Source organism: Crocodylus porosus, unplaced genomic scaffold (genome assembly GCF_001723895.1).
Source record: "Crocodylus porosus isolate Cpor-Errol unplaced genomic scaffold, CroPor_comp1, whole genome shotgun sequence".
Classification (NCBI taxonomy): Eukaryota; Metazoa; Chordata; order Crocodylia; family Crocodylidae; genus Crocodylus; species Crocodylus porosus.
Genome location: NW_017728931.1, coordinates 46,294,751 through 46,314,369, shown reverse-complemented (window position 1 = coordinate 46,314,369; position 19,619 = coordinate 46,294,751). Strand labels below are relative to the sequence as shown.

Sequence of the window (19,619 nt, the reverse complement as noted above, 5' to 3'; positions counted from 1 at the left end):
CCCCACCCCTTTTGTCTACACGATCCCTCCTGTACAGGGTATAGCCCTCTATACCCGTGGTCCAGTCATGGGTGGAATCCCACCAGGTCTCCGTTTAGTAAAGAGTTTGAGTAAATAACTTTGAGACACTCAAACAGCAAACTCCGTTAAATCATAGGGTGTCTGTACATGTGCAAGACACCTGCTCCGATACGTTCCAATTAGAACGCGTCGGAGCAGACTCAGTTAATCTCGATTAGTCTCAATTAATCGAGTCTTCTAGAGCGTTCTAATTGGAATTCTTCAGCAGCCTCGCCATCACGTGTATTCAGCATCCCTGTGTGGCAGGAGCACTTTAAGTGGTGGCAGGAGCACTTTAAGTAAAGCTCGTTGAACAAACTTTAGTAAGTGTGCCCACCACCATTTTGAAGTGTGGGACACAGAATAAAACACCTGCAGTGTCTTGTGTAATTACAGTGGTTCCCAAGAGCCGCTGTAATTCAAATGCCCCCTCCACCCCAGAGCATGTGTATAGACGCCCATAAGTATTATTTTGTTAGTAACATACATCCAAAAAGCATCATGGTTAGCTGCAGAAATTTTGCACCACTTAAATATTTCCATTCGTAATTCATTTAAAATAACATATAAACCGTGTGATGTAGACTGAGGTAGCAGCAGTGGACTGCAAGTTGCAACACGTAAGATATAAGTCACAGCTTTCCTTACATCTTTGTATGTGAACCAAGCATGTCAAACCAGTAGTTCCCTAAATAAGATTAGTGAAATCACTGTACTAATAGGTTCTCAGCCCTCCCCCTTTTGAGTGCAACAGGCATATAAACTGCTAATGAATAGATTAATATTTTTTACTACAGTCATTCTATCTGTATTTATTCTAAAATATTTTATTTATAGGACTTTAATCCAAGGAGATAAGAAAGCAGGATTTACTGTTTTCTGGGCTGATGATGGTCTGGACACTGGACCAATTCTTCTGCAACAAGAATGTGATATAAAACCAAATGATACTGTGGATGACCTGTATAATCGCTTTCTTTTTCCGGAAGGGGTGAAAGCTATGGTATGTCTATCTATGTTAAATAAATTTTATAAGGAAGAACCTGCCCCTTCTAATCCTCTTGGAGTCTGAAGACAAATAAAAGGTAATAAGATATTAAATAATTTGGCCCAGCATTTCACTTGGAGTAAATCTACATATCTCTTTTAACTTCCAGTGCTGATATGTTGGAAATCTGACCTGAAGTATTTTTTACTAAGTCTATATTCCATAGAAGCAAGCAGGTCAAAGTAATTTCTGATGCAATTCCTTTGACTTCAGTGGAGTTACATTTAGGATAAATTTGACCCACTGATTTTAAATTTTAAGTTTAAACTAACCAGCTGCAATTTTTAGAGCTCTTAAAAAACAGGGGATTTGCAGATTTATAATAAGGTTTTGAATTTAAAAAAAAAAAAAAACACAACCAAAAAAAAAAAAAGTGTGTTAAAGATTCATCCCTTTTGGTTTTTCTGAAGACAGTGATCCTATTCCCACATTGTTGAATATGTGGAAAGACAAATATTCCAGCTTTACTGAACATATTAGAAAACTGTCTCTATAGAATTGGGTTTTTTTTCCCTGCGCATTGCTGGTACCTGCGGTGTACTAACTTGCATGAATAGTCCACTGAAATTAGTAGGGTTAAGAATTTGCAGGTTTGGGTTCAGTTGTACAGAATCACCAGAAGTTATACTTACTTGTGGATCAGTTGGTAAAATTCAACCTAATTTTTGGAATTAGATGTGTTGGTGCATGTGATATACAACGCACAGAAGAGAAGTACACAAGCATTCTTTTGAAAAACAAAATATTTTTTCTTTCTCTTGAACTTTGGCAGCCGATAGACAAAGTGACTACTGGTTTTGCAAACAGTTACAAAATAAAAGTTTAAATGAAAATATATAGAGTCAGATTCTGTCCTTGATTAGGTCCTGACACTGGAAAGAATTTTGTGAATGCTTAGCTTTATGCATTGTGAGTGAATAGTCTCACTGAAGTAATTGGAGTTACTTGTTGGTGTGTAAAGTTAAACCTCTTCAGACATAAAAAAGCACCAAATCCTGTTCCCCTTACAGGGGACAGCTCTACAGACTTTACCAAGTATAACTGAGGCAGGACAAGTGTAAACGAAGACAAAAATCTGGTTGAATCAGTTAAAACTGTTTTTTTCTGTTTAGGTAGAAGCTGTCCAGCTAATTGCTGATGGTAAAGCTCCTCAGGTGCCTCAGCCTGAAGAAGGGGCAACTTATGAAGGGATCCAGAAGAAAGAAAATGCACAGGTACAATAGTATGTCCACACTGGAAACAGAAGGGATGTTCTTAACTTAGGTTAACATAGCAATCAAGACAACTTGGATTAGCAACTGGAGTTCAAGAGTATAGGGGAACCCTGTCTTTACTGCTATTTTAGTGAAAGTTAACTATTTTGGGTGAGCCAACTTGAGCTAAAAACACATAATTCTTGCTGTATATACTTTCTCTGGTACACTTTCTGTTTTATACTGCAAGAGTTCTCTGGACTAAGGGTCCTGATCCAGAAGAAGTCCATGGGAATTTTCCCCACTTACTGCAGCATATATAGGACCTGGCCTCAGTTAACAAGTCTGTGATAGGTAGAATGTACAAAAATAATCTATCATTCTTACTCATTTCTCTCCAAATTCCAGTTTTACTGATTATTGATCTATAAAGAAGTTAAGGGACTAATCCTGAAAAGTCCCATTAAAATATTAATAGCTTAATATTTTTATATATATAAAAATAATCTTGTTAATCTCTTCACCCAAAATTCTTGGACAGATTTCAAGAATATATAATGGTGCCACAGGCCAAAATCATATTTTCTATCAGCCTCTTTATATTTAGTAACTTCACAACCTTCTTAGGATCACTTACACTGAGTCAGTGCATGTACAACAGCTGCTGTTCCTTACCAGTCTGCCTTTAAAATGCACTTGGATCAGTCCTTCTCTTACTGAATTCTGTGCCAGTAATAGATTTCATGTTGTGAAAAGCACCAAACAGCTGAATGAATTTTAAACAAAACACTTTTTGTGAAGTCTTAGGGCCTTGGTATACATAATTGTGGGCAGATCCTGGTACTCTTAGCTTGTGCATTTATACCTGAAACTAGTTTTAAGTACTTGTTACATAGCTCAAAATTAGGCCACTCCAGGGCAGGATTCTCTCTGATCCATGTTACCTAGCTTGTGTTACATTAAGTGAAGCTATTCTAAACTACACCTTAGTATAAGCTTTTTATCTGTCTCCATCCTCTGCTGGCCTGGATTGGGCACACTGCTCCTCCTCTCTCCCCACCACTACCCACCCCAGCAACCCCAATCTGTCCTGGGAGAGCAGGCAGGGAAGGGAGAATATGCCTGGCCACTTCTGCTCTCTGCCCCCCCCCCCCCAACAAGGGTAGCCACAAGTAAGTAATGCCCTGGGGAAACCCCAAGGGCAGGGGGGAAACCCAGAACAGGAGTGGGGTGGGGATTCTTACTTTTCAGTCCTCCAGACTCCTGCTGGCCTTAAGTGTGACTGCTGCAAACTCAAGCTAACACTAACACCTATCAGCATTTTTGCAGCTCACAGTGTAAGATGTAACAAGGCCCTTATATATATCAGCTGAGTTTTGCTCTCAGCCTGGGGACCCACTGAAGCTGGTTGGAGACTCCTGTGAAGTCCTGGGGCTGGGACCTGCAGCCCTGGGACAGCAATTGACTATATTCACTAGTGGAGCAGTCCCATATTAACATAACAGATGTTACTTAAAAGGATCAGGAGATGCACTTCACTCAAAAAGGTGCAACTTTGCTACAACAGGAGAGCACTTAGCACATTATTCAGACTGAATGCTCAGATGCTAGCATTGTAAGTGCAGTTAACACAATCTAAGTGTAATGTAGCAATCCCCTTACTCCCAGTGGGACACTATTTACCCAAATACTCCAGAGCTCCGCTTTCTTAACTAGGCTGACTGTTCCTTCTTAAAGGGAGAGACCACCCTGTTGTAACAGATTATACAGTTGTTCCTGATTGGTTGTCTGTATAAAAATCTTTGATTTTTTCTCACTTTTTAAGAGACCTTACCCAGGATTGCAAAGGCCACTATGACTTTACCAAAGGTGCTTGCCATCACTCCTTTTTTATGTTTGCTTTGATGGTACAAAACTGTTAGTAAGTAGTAACAGAAAAAAAAATGTCTACGAACCAGAGTTTTCAGTCTCTCATGAATAGAGAAAGCCTTTGCTCAGAATATTTTCCACTGCCTTTTTATCTGCATATAGAGTTCTTGGCTGATGTTTCTGAGGAGACAAATAGATCTACACTTGGATTTCTTAAATGATGCGTGATCTAGAAAGATATATGACATGGACTAAATTCTGGCTGTCTTGTGTATGTGCTCTACACAGTGTTCAAACTAACAACAAAACTGCTCAAGGAAGGATGGTCCTGCATCCTACCTGTTCTGAAAGAACCTGAGAGAAATTGCTAATTAGACCCATTCAACAGAAGTTCTCGAGGAACACTACTGAAAGCTCAAAGGCAAATGAGCATGGTTGCTTACTAAACATGAACAATATATGGGAAATTAAAATGAGTCATTAAGAAAGATGTAGTGTTTTTTAATTTTGTTTGTATAATATGGCACAGATGTTTGTGATGCATGTTACGTTGGCATCTGTGGTCCCATGTCTGTATCCCTCCCTTAGACTCAGACGCATTAAGAGTTCTGCCTGAGTAAGGAGTACAGGGCGACAGTGTCTCTTTCTCTTCCTCTCCCTTTCTTTATTGTAAAAGGCTAGTTTCATCAGTTATAACTACTAGGGCGATAAGGAAATTGAGGGCGCTCTCCCTGCCCCAGGTCTGTGGCACTGCTGGAGGCAGAGCAGCATAGTGTGCAAGGGAGGCAGAAAGTAGTGCCTGCCTGCCCACTTCTCTGGCACACTGTGTTGCTCTGCCTCTCTACCAGACTGCACCCCTCACCCACGATACTCATTTTAATCTTCATCAACCAGGTGGGACCAGCCTATGAAATCCTGGACTGTCCCAGACAAACTGGGATGTATGGTTACTCTAGTTATAACATAATTCTAAAATATGCTCTAATATTTAAGTTAGAGAGAAACTATTAAATACCAAGGTATTTTTAATTAATGTTTTTCACAGTTTTTAAAAATCCCATAACATCACAAGTGCAAGACTCTAGCACACATTTTGCAGGATTACATGGACTATATAAGAGGATCTTTAACAAAATTTGATCCGGCCATGCCCCTTGCCTTCAGCTTTGACACATTCTTTGGACTCCTTGCATCAGTCTGCTATATTAATAAAACATTAGTAATTATGTTAATAAGTGGTTATAAAGTCCAATAGACTGCTTCTCAATTTCCTAGATTTCTTGGGACCAGCCTGCAGCTGCTTTGCACAACTGGATCCGAGGGCATGATAAAGTACCAGGAGCTTGGACAATAATAAATGACCAGGTATGCTCTGTGAAATTAAGAGTATCCTTTTTTGTCTGCCCTGTGGGCACCTTGCTTTTGTAACAGGAGCTACAGATGAGTGGTATTTTCTCATGGATGCTCACATTAATTTTCATCTGATAACAATCAGAGTATAGGCCTAGAACAGCCACTTAGGCAAGTATACAGGTCATCAGAGCCACATTCAATAGTTAATTTCCTATAATGGGATCAGTGAGTTCAAGGAAAGATAAAAACATACATCTGAAATGAACGGCGCACTATGCAACACCAGTAAGTGGGGAAGGTAGGGCAAGAGTATGCTAGGTACTGTGGGAAGTAGGTAGGCATACATTCTCATTCGTAATAAGATATTAGCATCACAATGTCATACCCAGAATAAAATGATGTAAGCTACTGAAACATAAAAGGAAATTGTAATAGAGTTTTTTGGAACCATTTACAGAAAAAAAAGTAAATTTCACTTTATTACAAAACCATTAATTTCAATTTTATAACAGGCAGTGTGCCCTTGATTCAGATTTTCCTTGCTTAAAATACTGAAACCAGTGGCTTCTTTCAGTGCTTGGTGGCAGTTGTATGGATACCAAGAGATTTTAGTAGGCTTTCCCTTGGGGCTGGATCTGACTTTGTAATCCAGGTGCCACTGGCAAGCACATGGTATAAGAAGCTACGTAGAATAGATGAGTTTGAGCAGGAGGAAGGATGTTGCTGTGCCGCCCCAGGAAGGGAACAGGAACCAACTCTTAACTCTGATTCTTACAGTCACAATCCAGTCTGTCCTTCCCCACCCATTCACAGGCTGGAAGAAGTCATTTCGTTCAGGTCTTTCCGCTACTACATATTAGTTCCTTTTCTGCATTGACTTCCTTGTGCTTGCTGATGAAGCTGGGCAGTTTTTTTATAATATAGTAAATATGCTCCCCCTAGTCTTCCCTTCCCTTCAGAAAATTGTACCTAAACTATTTGCAAATTTGTATCTAATTAATTGAATATTGTCACCTGAAAAAATGTCCACAGCCAGATTCACTGAACTGCTACTGTTGGTTTCATCCTGTTTTCACTGAATGCTCCATGACTGAATCACTTAGGATGAGGGAGACATGGGTTAAATAATTTTCCTCTACCTGAAAAGCTTTTTTTTGGCTTCCTGTCTTGCCTCTAAGTAGAGCACCCTAACCACCAAGCTATAAAATATTGTGGAGCAGAATTAAGAGTGCTTGCCCTTACCCACCACACTTTGCATAACTAATTTTGCAAGGCTCAGGAATACCATATCTGGGATGAACATCCTAGCCACCTGGTTTGAAGTATTCAGAGGTTTGTGTCCTTCAGTCCTTCCTGCTGAAGCTGTTCCAGCTGGTTTAATATATTGAAGTAAGCAGTAAGACAGAAAGCAAGAATGCGCCTCTAACTTAAGGATTAGAACATTTGAGAGTTGGGGCAACTAGATTCCAGGCCGACTCCAATAAATCTTTAATTATTTATGAAAAGCAAAACAGGAGAGGTTCAGATCATTCCACCCCAGAACAGTACACAGTACAGTACAGTCCATAGTACACTGCTGGCAGGGGTGGCTGCACTCGTACAGGAAGTAGGTCATGTAGGTTCAGAATCCATCAGGCAGCAAAAGGAAATGAAGTGGGGTCTCCCACATCCTAGGTAAATGACTTAACAAAAGGACTGTTAGGTAAAATAGGAGCATCACTTCATCCTTCCACAGTGTTGTGACTACCTCCTTTCGTTTGCTATTCTTACTAGTGCTTGAAAATGAAACATTTTTTTTTCTGAGTTCATCAAAACCAGTGTTTCCAGTTTTTCATTTGTCAAGAGCAACAGAAGAAAATATATTTGATCAGAGCCAAACTGATGATTTTATTTTGCATTCATGGAGACTTACATGCAGCTGTATCAAAGGCAGTTAGAGGCAAGAATTTCCTCACTCCATTTCCCTGATCACTTGTTCCTGAATGAGAAGGAGAGTAACAGCCTGCTGGCAGTTACTCCCCTTGCCCTTGGGTTCTGGTGATAATATTGTTGGCATACTAAGGGGAATGTCCAGCACACGGGCACGTAGCAATGCTTATCACTGAGTCACAGTAGTTTTTATTAGGTGATTCTCCAAGGCTGGTCAATATAGTCCTTGTATAATTACTATTTAATACTTATATTCACAGCACTGCCTGTTGGCTCTCCTCAAATTCTGGGTATTAGCATAGTGGGCACAGTACAGTAGACAGAGAAATAGTGGATACTGTGCCTGTTCCCCCAAAGGCTGGCCAGACATTTGTGCAAGGCCTTGCATGTTCTGGGTTGCAGAACTGTCATGATACTACTGTAACACACATTTTACAATTTATGTGTGAATATAAAAGAGCTTTTGTCAAGTAACATCTGGAAAACAATATTAATATAAAAGAAACACATAGGAACCATATATGTTTCATTTGATTTGGTTTTTAGGTGGTTACTTTCTATGGGTCCTCACTGTTTGATGGCTCAGTGCCTTCTGGGCAACCTTTGGCAATAGAAGGTGCTACAAAACCAGGACTTGTAACCAAAAACGGGCTAGTACTCTTTGGTAACGATGGAAAGATGGTAAGTACTAAACAAGGTAAATACTGTATCAGATAAATACAAATATGGACTGAGCAATTTAGGGGGGAACTTTAATGGGTGGATATTTTATACTATTCAAAAGCTTCAAATATAATAATTAGTCAAGTCATCAAACACAACTATGACAATCTCCTATCATTCCACAAAAAGTATGATGTAGGACTTTGCTATTTCCTACCACATAGCACATTAGTTTCTTTTTTACTTTAAAATGTAGTTAAGTTTGCCATAGTGAAAAGAACATTTAATGTTATCTTTATCATAGCATATTTCCTGCAAGTCATTTACTTTTCATTATTATTTGAAGCATCACAATAATATTTAAAACCTCCCTTTACAATATTTCACATTATCACAAATGATTGAAATTATATCCTCCCCTTTTCAGTTGCTTGTGAGAAACTTACAGTTTGAAGATGGAAAAATGATTCCTGCATCTAAATATTTTGCTGCTGGTGAAACAAGTGCTATTGAACTAACAGAAGAAGAAAAAAAGATGGCAGAGGACATCAAGGTAATTCTGTAAAATGCTTTTATTAGGATATCACGTTAAGGAAAATCATTAAAGTTGTCTTGCTACAGCCAAGATATAACTTTTATTTAAATGTGGAAGATTTTTTTTAATAAAGCATATACAATCAAGTAAAGGACATTTCTTTTATGTCACTGGTACTCAACCTTTTGGCTAGATGAGTGGTGTAGGGCCAGTTTGCAGCTGGATCAAACTGTACACTCCAGGATTGGGCCTGGGGTCCAGCACCACCCCTCCCTGACCCAGGCACCAGGAGCAAGTCATCTCCTCCCACCCTTCCTTGCACACGGGGATTGGTCCCTAGGGAGCTGGTGGTGCTCCATCTTGCTCAGATTGGTCCGTGAGGGCCTGAAACCACCTCCTTCCACCCCAGCACACTGCGATTAAGCCCCCAACACTGGGATTAGGTCCTGGGGCCCAGCTCTACCACTCTGCAGTTCCTTGCATGCCAGGATTGGGCCCAAGGCCCAGCACTGTCCCCACCCCCACCTCTGCCTGGACAAGCATTGGTCGAAGTGGTGATGAATGTTTTATGGTCTGTACCATTCATCTCAGGGGAAGGTTAACCTAATTATAATAATTTCAACATTGATCTTGTCAGCTATTACATCAGTTATTTTTGTAGTAGTATCCATCCAATACATTTTTACTTCCTCCTATTAGGCCCAGGGCATGTCTACACAAGACATTTATTGCCGAGTTGACTAATTAGCTCTGCAGTAGAACATCACTGTCTACACATGCAGTGCTACTAGGATTAGTAAACTAATTAACTCCAACATGGGCTCGTATTGCCAAACACAAGTACTGACCCACGGTGGAGTTATTTACTTTGCCACCATGCACATGTTGACGTGCCCCCAAGGACCAAAAGTCCCTGCCCCATAAGCATCAAATCCTCCAGTTCTTCCTAGCCCCTCCAGATGCCTTACAGGATTGGATCTTAAAAGTGCAATATGGAGCTATTATTTGGAAGATCAAGGTTACAATAAAGATGAGCATGAAAATTATTGCCATTTTATTAAAGTTTGTTGCATATGTAGAACATATTAATACATATTACAAAAGGAATCCTTTAATGGCAGTAATGTTATGCTGAAAGGTATTAATGGCTGCCATAAAGTACATGTTTGAGCTATAAACAATCACAGACCTTATTATAGCTGAGGTTTACTAAGCATCCTCTGAAGCTAAATGGAAGCAGTATTTTAGGTATTATGGTCTACTAGCTAATTTACTTCATGGGGAAGCCTGAGGTAGACTAACCCATACAGTCCAAAGAATTTCCTTGGGACTGACTGCAAACACGGGGGATAAGAAATTGAAAAGCTCACCTGTGTAAAAACCAGAAAGTCAGCAGGTAGCAAGAGAAACTTTCATGAGAGTAGTCCTGAAAGTAGAGTGAAAGAACTGTTTGGGGCACAGAACTGGGTGGTGGAATAGGCTTGGAAACTGAACAAGTAAACTACCTGCTCTTTGTTTCTATTCAGTTGTCTGGTTTCTTATCTTAGGAACCCTAGAAATAATACATTTTGATTAAATTGCTATGTTTAGAAACACATATTGTTTGGCAAATATATGAGCGTGTCAGTGAAACTATACCTCTTGCTATTAGAGAGGTTTATTTTTACTACTATATTATTCTATACAGTTATTTTTTCTACTTTTAGTCCATTTGGGTTGGAATTTTGACTAACGTTCCTGTAATTGAGGATTCTACTGACTTCTTCAAATCTGGAGCATCCTCTATGCATGTTGTCAGGTAACTAAATATGTTAAGTAACTATGTTTCAAAGCAATTGTAGAGAAGTTGCAGTAGTAGTGAAGTTGAGACGGCACCCACGGTATCTGTGATTTTCCTTTCTTTTACCCGTAAATCAGTTTCACAACAAAATATTTTTATTGTGACAATTTAAAATACTTCCTTGCCCTCAGAAACCTAATAGGGGAATGACAGAGCTATATGAGCAGGGTCCAATCTTGCACTCCTCGAGCAGAATTCTTCTGGACTTCAATAATATTTTCCTCATTGGGAGTTCTGCCACAATAAAGGCTGTGCCATGGCAAATATATTTAGATATGTGTCTTTCAGAATTCTCTGCCAAAGGCAATTTCAAAATTGAGGAACCTAATTCTTCAGCTCGATGGAGTACTCCCAGTGGTATCAGTAAGCCTTTGTACAAGAAGGACTGAGCCCTGATTTTGCAAATGAAGTAAGGTTATTCTGTGTCAGGTCATGCCAGGTAACCTCATTCTTTTCTCTAATCCAAGTGTCCAAGACTATCCTATGATAGCCCCTTTTTATCCAGAATCACTTCCATGCAAAAAGTCTACTAAATGTAACATGTTTCAGATCTTACTAGCCAAACTAGATAGCCCAGTGACATATTTGTATAACAGATATTTGTCATTTGCTATTCAGTCCTAAAATGTTACCAAAGGGCACATCTACATGAGACATTTATTGCAGAGTTGACTTGTAAATACAAGTACTACCCTTCAGCAGAGTTTTTCATGTTCAGCAATGCATGTGTAAACATTGACCCCGCTGGGGCACAAGGGTGCTTCAGTGTAGGGGCTGCCTGCCAACTGCCTGCCCTTGTGCCCCAGACAGACCCTCTGCAGCACACTGGGGCCTGTTCAGAGCAGCCCCGGGCTGTTAGGCTGCCCCCAGAGCCCCTTGCCAGCTGCGGGAGTCTAGACCTGGCTCAGCGTGTTGCGGTCCAGACACATGTGTAAATTGTGTGCCTGGAAGCTTCCTGGGAGCAATAAGCTTCTCAGTTTATTGCTGCACAGTACTAGCATATGTAGATGTGCCCAAGAGTATTTCAAGTCATTGGGCTGAATTATTTCCTTGATACCAATATATTCAATATGTATAACTGAAGACACCATTCAGCCCAAATGGCTGTCACTAATATGACACAATCACCAAGCAATAACACATAGGGAAATCAGTATACACAAAACCACACAGAAAACCCCTTTTTAATGATTTAGTTGTTTGAATAAGCCTTTAATTTATAATTCAATTTATTTCTTCTCTGCAATCTTAAGAATGATTGAAGAGATCAAACAAAAGTATAGTGGACTTCAACTGCATAATGAAGATGTGTATATGGCCACTAAGTTTGCAGACTTTATTCAGATGCTTGTGAGGAGATTGAGGGGAGAGGACAAAGAAGAAGAATTAATCGTAGATTATGTAAGTCTTTGTGTGTGTGTGTTTTGTTTCACTGACTTTTTGCTTGCTTTCTTTTATGCTATATTAATTTTGTTTCTGCCATTTTTATTTATTTGTCACTGATTAATTCCATTCTTTATGGAACTGAAAGATAAATAGGACTGGATAAATTTGTGCATATTAGGCAGGTAAACCTCCCTACACTGCCTTGCTATAGTATACCTCAGTCACTTAATCCATGGCACCAACGGCTGCATCCAAATGACCATGGCCATGCAGTATGTGGCACCACAAACACGTTTGCAGCACCACATACCACACATTCAGCTGCAAGGGAGCAGCAGGTGGTAGGGTTTTGACCCCTGGATATCCAGGGGTCAAAAAAACCCACAACAAAAAAAAACACAGAGTGGCGCACGTGGGGGCAGCACATGCCACTCAGAACTGGAACCTGGCCAACCAGAACCAAGCTTTGGCTGCAGGTCAGGCTCTGAGCAGCAGGACTGCTGCTGCTGCAGCCCCAAGAAGCCCCCAGGACTCCTAGTAAGGCTGCTGGGGCTGGCCTAGTGCAGGTCCTTGCCTCCCCTACCACACCCAGAGTAACCTGCCATGCACCAGAGGGTGCATGGTACAGGTGTTCCCCAGGGACAACTAGCAGCAGCACAAGGTATCCCACTGCTTGTTGTCCCCAGGGAACCAAATATCCACACTTGTGTCCACATAAGCCCTAACCCAGTGGTCTCCAACCCTTTTATGGTAAAGATCATTTTTTGGCACACCAGGATCTACTGCACACCACCTGCCTGCACCCCCATGCCCTACCTGTCCCCACCCCACTCCCCCACCTCCTGGACAAGCAACCCAGGCTCTGACCCCACTCACCCAGCCCAGCCCAGGTGTCAGGGGGCATAGCTCAGCCCAGCCATGTGCGTCCTGCTGCTCCCGATCCCGCAGCCTCTGACAGACTGAGATTGACTGTCAGAGGCTCCAAGATCAACCAGTAGATCAAGATCAGCTGGTTGGTGACCACTGTCCTAACCTGAGAGGGCAGGGCAGTGTTTGGCTGCAGAGAATCTGGGCAGAATTGCTAGAATTCAAGGGGATACTTAAATAAACATTCATAAAAATCACACCCGCTTAAATACCTCACTGACCTTGGTCCTTAATGAATATTTGGTCCTGGAGGTTGAGGGGTAAAAGCACAGAAATTAATTCATCCATCTTTTAACTCAGACATTCCTGTGCAGAGGGAAAATCACTTTCTTTTTAGTGTTACTTTATGGAGAGATACTGACAGCCACATATGCATCCTAATATTTGGCTGAAAAATGGCTATGCATGTTGCAATTAAACATTGTAATTCACTGTTTCACCAAATTGAAAAGTACTTTGACCTGTTACATGTAAGACAAATTGAAATCTTTTGTTTAATTGTTAGGTTTCAAAAACTGTAAACAATATGACTGTGAAGATGCCTTATCAGTGTTTTATAAATGGACAGTTTATGGATGCTGAAGATGGAAAAACATATGACACAATAAACCCAACAGATGGATCAGTGAGTAGTTTCTGCATCTGATAAATAATCACTTATTCTGAAAAATCTGTATCTTGATAATCTAAAATACTGATAACATACTGCCAAGTTGAAATCGCACAGTATTTATGTTTATCTTATAATATAACCTTATTATTTAATAAGATTATTATTACTTCCATTATAAACTTATATTACACTTTGAAAAATATTAACAACTATTTTTTACTTCCTAATTTTTATACTCCTTGTTAGCTTTTTGCATTTTTTCTTAATCTAAACAGTAAAACTTGGCTAATTTGTTCATGGTTTATTTTAGGTCAGTTTCACTGGCAGCCTGAATGCTTTAGCTTAGTTGTGCTATGTTGAGCTTTGCAAACAGAAGCGAGAAATGATTATTTGTTCAAAAGTGTTATCACTGGAATTGTTTTTTCTTAGAAATACTTACATCAATCGTTGGTTTTGTAAGAGTTTAACTTTATAAATCTGACATTTTGGACCAAATTTAGCTTTAGAGAATGCCCCTTTAAGTTGGCTTTAAGACAAATGGCTTCTTAGCCTCAGAACACATTTCTTTATTTTCAAAAAGTGCCATAGTTTGGTTGAGCAACTCTTAACTGAAAAAACAATACATAATAAGCTTGGTTCTGATTTCACATGTGGTACTGAAAATCTGGAATCAACTAAAATCCACTGAAGTCAAAAGAATTTGTTGTATCAGCAAATTTTGATTTTTCCAAGGTGAAATGGAATCGGATCTTAGTGATTCTGCATTAGCTTTAGGTACCTTAAAAAAACCTGAATCTGTGGAAGATGTTGCCTTCCAAGGCACTGGAACATCCAAACAATACTCTAGCATTTTCAGGTATTATTATGTCATAGTCCAGTACCATATATTAAGCTTTCCCACTTCTTCAGTACCATATCAGTTTAATACTTCAAAAATAAAGTAAACGGTATGATGAAACTCTTTGCTGTTATCAGGGCTTAGGAACAGAATTGGACTATATGCACAGTCCTCCCAATTCTACCACCTTCAGTAGCTTCTGAGTTTTTTCTGAACCTGACTGATAAAGGCATGATAAGTCATCATCAGAATATTAAGTGCTTGTTTATAGCCAAGTAAAAGTTTTTAGAAGAAGGGAAGCACTCTTTATGACACCATGTTTCAATCTGACAGATAATAGCTAAGGTATCTTATGCCTCAGTGGAGGATGTTGACAAGGCAGTAGCAGCAGCAAAAGATGCATTTGAAAATGGTGAATGGGGAAAAATGAATGCAAGAGAAAGGGGAAGATTAATGTACAGGTATGTAAGTGGTGGCATTTTGTTTGCTTGTATTTATTTTTATGTGCTCTGAAAAGTCATAGCAAAACGTCTCTGAATATGATGAACATTCCTTATCTCTTGTCAAAGCTATAGGGGCTAACTAAACACCTTTCTGCTCTTCCGCCATATATCTTGTGTCTCTTCTTTTCTGTATCAAAACAGAATGTCTTGGTTCCATCCCTTTGAGATGGAGACCTATTCAGTGTATACTGCCTGCTTTTTCCCTACAGCCCAGCTGTACTTTGGGTACCCACATTTATTCCCTCTGTGAGCCTGAGACTGATGCAATTGTCCTTTTCAACTCGATTGTATTTTTCTGTGTCATCTGTTCTGGGGGGAAAGGATTTAAAAATAAAAGTAGTCTACATGCACTTACAGGCTTATTCTGCATGGTGAAGTTTTGCTGGCATATTTGTTTTGGCTGGAAAATAAAACCACAGGTAGGGACTGGAAGACTATTAGAAGTCAAGCACTATAACCTGGGCCTCAGCTACATTCAGACTGCAAAATAGACAAGTTATAGGTCACCTCCAGGTTGGAGTACCAGGGTTCATCTTAATGAAGCCCCTTGTGAATGAGTGAACAATCTTGAGTTAAAAATGCATCTTGTTAAACCTGATCTTAGGGGATAAAGCCCAGATAAGAACTGTTAGGGCTTTGTTACACATGACAGTGTGAGCTGCACAAGAGCAATGGCAATGGCTGCTGGGCAGGCAGGTTGGTTAACCCTTCCCTGCCTGCTCCCCCAAGACAGACACCATAGGCAGCCACAAGCGAGCAGGGATCTGGGGTGCTGGGGAGGGAAGGCAGGGGAGTGGGCCTAATCTGTGCCAGTGGATGAGGGTGGGGGACGAGTGGGGTGGCTACACCTTAGTGTAACATGAACTAGTTAACACAGATCAGAAAGAATCCTGCTCTGGAGTAGCATAACTTTGAGCTGCTTAACAAGCACTTAAAACCAGTTTCAGGTGTTAATGTGAGGACAGTCCAGGGGTTAAGAGCTCCAGGAGCTGCCCAACATTACTGTGGAACAAGGCTTTTACAGCTTATTCCATCTGAGGAACAGGATTAAGCCCTAGTAGCCAAAGACCATTTTTGCAGGTATGGGCTAAAAATATGGACAAACAGGCTGGTGCTCAGAAACGCACAACAGCTGTTACAATCTGTTATGTCTACACAACTATTCAGTGATACAAGTTGGCTAAATCACCCTGAGTTATCCCTGAATGAAGCAGGATTAAAGTTGGTACAGTTTTGCTACCTTTGCATTGCTACAGAATCATGTGAATATAATGATTGTATTGTAACAGCATATGACAGTATTCTTGGATATTGATATCACTGTTACATCTGTGTATACCCTGAGACCCCACTGGGAGGGTTGCTCTTTTTTTTTTCTTATTTATATATATTGCAGTGCTTTTATATTGGTTGAACCTTTTATGTTAGAGAAAAGGCCTCTGTATGACCCACCCTGCTCAGATTGGATTTTGTGGGTGCTACCTAGGAATGCAGGTTAGCCACATTTGAGGCTTCCAAGCCTCAGATCCTTAGACAACTATTAGGAAGAGCCTATTCCTTCTTTCCTTCAGTGAAATATCCATTTTATTATATCCTACAGAAAATGCTCTGGTCAGTTCTGGGCCAACTTCCAGCTTTCATAATTATTAAAGAAAACTCCATATATGTCATCCTTTTATAAATATTTTACATGAGACTTATTTGACCGTTCATGTGGAAAATAGAACGTAATCTATCTTTTAATATGTATTACTGTAAGAGAAAAGCACTTACCTAATCACGTATGAAAACATGTACTGGGTATATGAGTAACAAAATGGAGGCAGATACATGGGCTGAAAAAATAAACTAGATAAACCTGGGCTACTGTTGTAAAGGAAGGTCTAAGCAAGACACTGCATGTACAAACAGATTCATCCAGGCAAGTTTTTCTAGCTAAGCAGAGTCTCTGGGACTCCTCATAAGCATAAAGTGTCTGCTTATATGGCCCAGTTCAGCTCAGGCCATTAGTAAAGTTAACAAATAGTCTAAGGCTTCAGTTCTGTAATCTTAGAAGTCACAGAAAATTTCCTGAGTGAGGTTTAGTGTTTTGCAAGTACTAAATCTGGTTTTTAGGACATAGCTGAAAATGTTATTCCCCAGCATTATTTTTATTTTCATTTGTTGTATTAAAGACTTGCAGACCTAATGGAGAAACAACAAGAGGAATTAGCAACAATTGAGACCATTGATTCAGGAGCTGTCTACACTTTAGCTTTGAAGACCCATGTTGGCATGTCTGTGCAAACATTCCGATACTTTGCTGGGTGGTGCGACAAAATTCAGGCAAGCTAATGCGTATCTCGGCATGTGTGCAAAGTTGGAAATAACTGTACTCTTACTCATAAGCAGAATTTTCTTTTTTTTACATACAGACTAAAAGGGCCACATTAGCATGGGGAATCTAACACTATGAGGGACAGAATGAGACTTTTACCTGGTGTGAATTATCCTAGAAGTGTAATAGAAGCATATCTGATTGGGAAACAAGGACCTAAGAATCCTACTCTGAATACCAGATAAGCTGATTGAAATATAGAGCATCATAACAGAGATGCATCATTCTTAGGTTATACACCAGCAGCATTCCTGCATCTTTTCTGGTATTCAATTTACAGAAAGTTATTATGTGGCTTTAAGAAGAATTTTTTGCTATTGTATTTATTGATTGAGTAATGTGTTTGGACAACCAGTGTATTCTAATTTTCCCTTTAGGATATATTTTAAGAACAATCTGATGTCTTTTTTTCAGGGCTCTACAATCCCAATTAACCATGCACGCCCAAACCATAACCTAACTTTCACCAAGAAGGAACCCATAGGGTAAGATTGTTGTCTTTTTTGTTGTGACGGTACACTAATTTTGACCTTAACAAATAGAAGCGACATTCAAAATTTGTTTAAAAATATCATCTTTTTCCTATTTTTCCCCAATCTCAAGTGTCTGTGCAATAGTTATCCCCTGGAATTACCCGCTGATGATGCTTGCATGGAAGAGTGCAGCATGCTTGGCTGCAGGCAACACATTAGTTCTCAAACCAGCACAGGTAAAATCAAAAGGCAAAATGCAAAGTACATGTCTGATCCTCCAGTCCCTATTCAGGTAAAGTTCCCATTGACTTTGTCCATTGATAGACCTGTTACATTCCCTAAAAAGCATATAAAGCAACAAGTGTTCCTACACTGATGCAAGGGAGTCTCAATTACAGAACCAAATTGTCACTATATATATATCCTGTGATATTTTTTGTTGCTTGGAGCTATGGGACAGAAGAGGGAGAGAGGACATTGCGCAGTGAGATGAACATATAGTCAGAACATGACTTTGAGAACATGAACAGATACATTTCTTTTTGGAAGGGAAAGTCGATTTTTCTTTGCCACCTTTGTGGACAAGAATATGAATTAATGCAAGATGTATATTGTAACATGATTGTGCATTAAAAATGTCATGGCTTACTTAACTACTCTGACTATTGTGTATCTTTTTCCCTAGGTGACTCCTCTGACTGCCTTAAAGTTTGCAGAGCTGTCTGCTGAAGCAGGATTTCCAAAGGGTGTTATAAATATTCTGCCTGGTTCAGGTAAAACATTGACCTCATCTTGTTTATTCAGAATAAAACTTGATATGATTTGTGCTTATGAAAAGTTGTAAAGGACTTGGTTGTGCTGATATTGGCAACCTTATACTTCATCTCCGTAGACTTCTTGGTGAAAAGTACACTGAGTGGTCTTATCCCCTTATTCATTTAAGATCTGTTTATATTGCAGAGCAGATAGTGATTAGATATATATTCTCAGAACTGAAAGCTCCAAATGTCTGTAATAATTATACATTTTTTCAAAGGATTCATACTAAAGAAACCTATTGCCCTCAGTAATATGACTTCACATGTTTTCAAAGGCTTGTCATTGCTAAGAAATATTAGCAAGTTTAAATGCAATCATGAAAATAAAGTTAGCCAACATGATGCTGATTGTAACTGATTGGTCAGTTTAGGCAGGTTAAATTCAGCATCATGAAGAGTTCAGTTGGGTAATACAATTACAATTAAACACAAGTTTTCTTTAGTGAAGAAGCCTAGTTCCAAGTTAACTGTATGAGGTAGATTTAGTAAAACAGCATTCATGTCAGCTAATCCAAGTGTTAGGTATTACTAGCTGTAGTTATATTAGAAGTGAAGTTCTCAGCTCACTGGTGAAGATTTGTCCTGTTGGTATGGTTTTAATTTCATTAATCTGAAGCATTGCTAGTTAAATAAGGGAGGAAATGTGTTGTTTTAATTTTGTAATATTTAATTCATTGGGTTGACGGGTAGCTTCCTTATTTTGCATCAGAACTAGAATTATATATATTTTCCAACTGTTTCCTTTATCCAAACAATGGCACAGGTGGTTTAGTGGGACAGCGCTTATCTGAACATCCAGATATTCGCAAACTTGGATTCACTGGTTCAACTCCAATTGGCAAACAGATTATGAAGAGGTACTGTGGTCATTTTTAGATATTTTTATCCTATCAGTTAAACAGTGGGCACGTCTACACGTGCCCCTATGGTACCGTTGTTACTGTGCCATCATTTAGTTCTTCCTTTTGGAAGTACTAAATGATGGTGCAGTAACAGCCTGTACTGTGGCTTGCATGGTTATTTTTAGCCTACATCGCTGTAGCACTATACTGAGGGAGTGCATTGCTACGGCAACGTAGCTGCAGGAACATGGTCTTTGCCTGTAGACTCTACGTTACTGTAGTGCATTGCAACAGTGATGTAGTGTCACCAGTCAGCCAGCTGGCTGGAGGGCCACACCCAGAGAGTGGTGGT

At 39.6% G+C, this 19,619-nt stretch overlaps 1 protein-coding gene across 1 annotated transcript in view; it reads left to right on the top strand.

The window, feature by feature from the left end:
• Positions 1–19,619, top strand: part of ALDH1L2 (aldehyde dehydrogenase 1 family member L2) — a 56,687-nt gene that overhangs the window by 25,746 nt on the left and 11,322 nt on the right. Inside the window, exons 4-17 of the mRNA XM_019543897.1 lie at positions 898–1,063; positions 2,221–2,322; positions 5,446–5,535; positions 7,999–8,133; positions 8,543–8,668; positions 10,357–10,448; positions 11,744–11,891; positions 13,309–13,428; positions 14,588–14,715; positions 16,932–17,082; positions 17,549–17,619; positions 17,738–17,843; positions 18,293–18,380; positions 19,189–19,282. Of these exons, the coding sequence (XP_019399442.1) occupies positions 898–1,063; positions 2,221–2,322; positions 5,446–5,535; positions 7,999–8,133; positions 8,543–8,668; positions 10,357–10,448; positions 11,744–11,891; positions 13,309–13,428; positions 14,588–14,715; positions 16,932–17,082; positions 17,549–17,619; positions 17,738–17,843; positions 18,293–18,380; positions 19,189–19,282 (1,617 nt within the window). The remainder of the gene's footprint in view (positions 1–897; positions 1,064–2,220; positions 2,323–5,445; positions 5,536–7,998; positions 8,134–8,542; positions 8,669–10,356; positions 10,449–11,743; positions 11,892–13,308; positions 13,429–14,587; positions 14,716–16,931; positions 17,083–17,548; positions 17,620–17,737; positions 17,844–18,292; positions 18,381–19,188; positions 19,283–19,619) is intronic.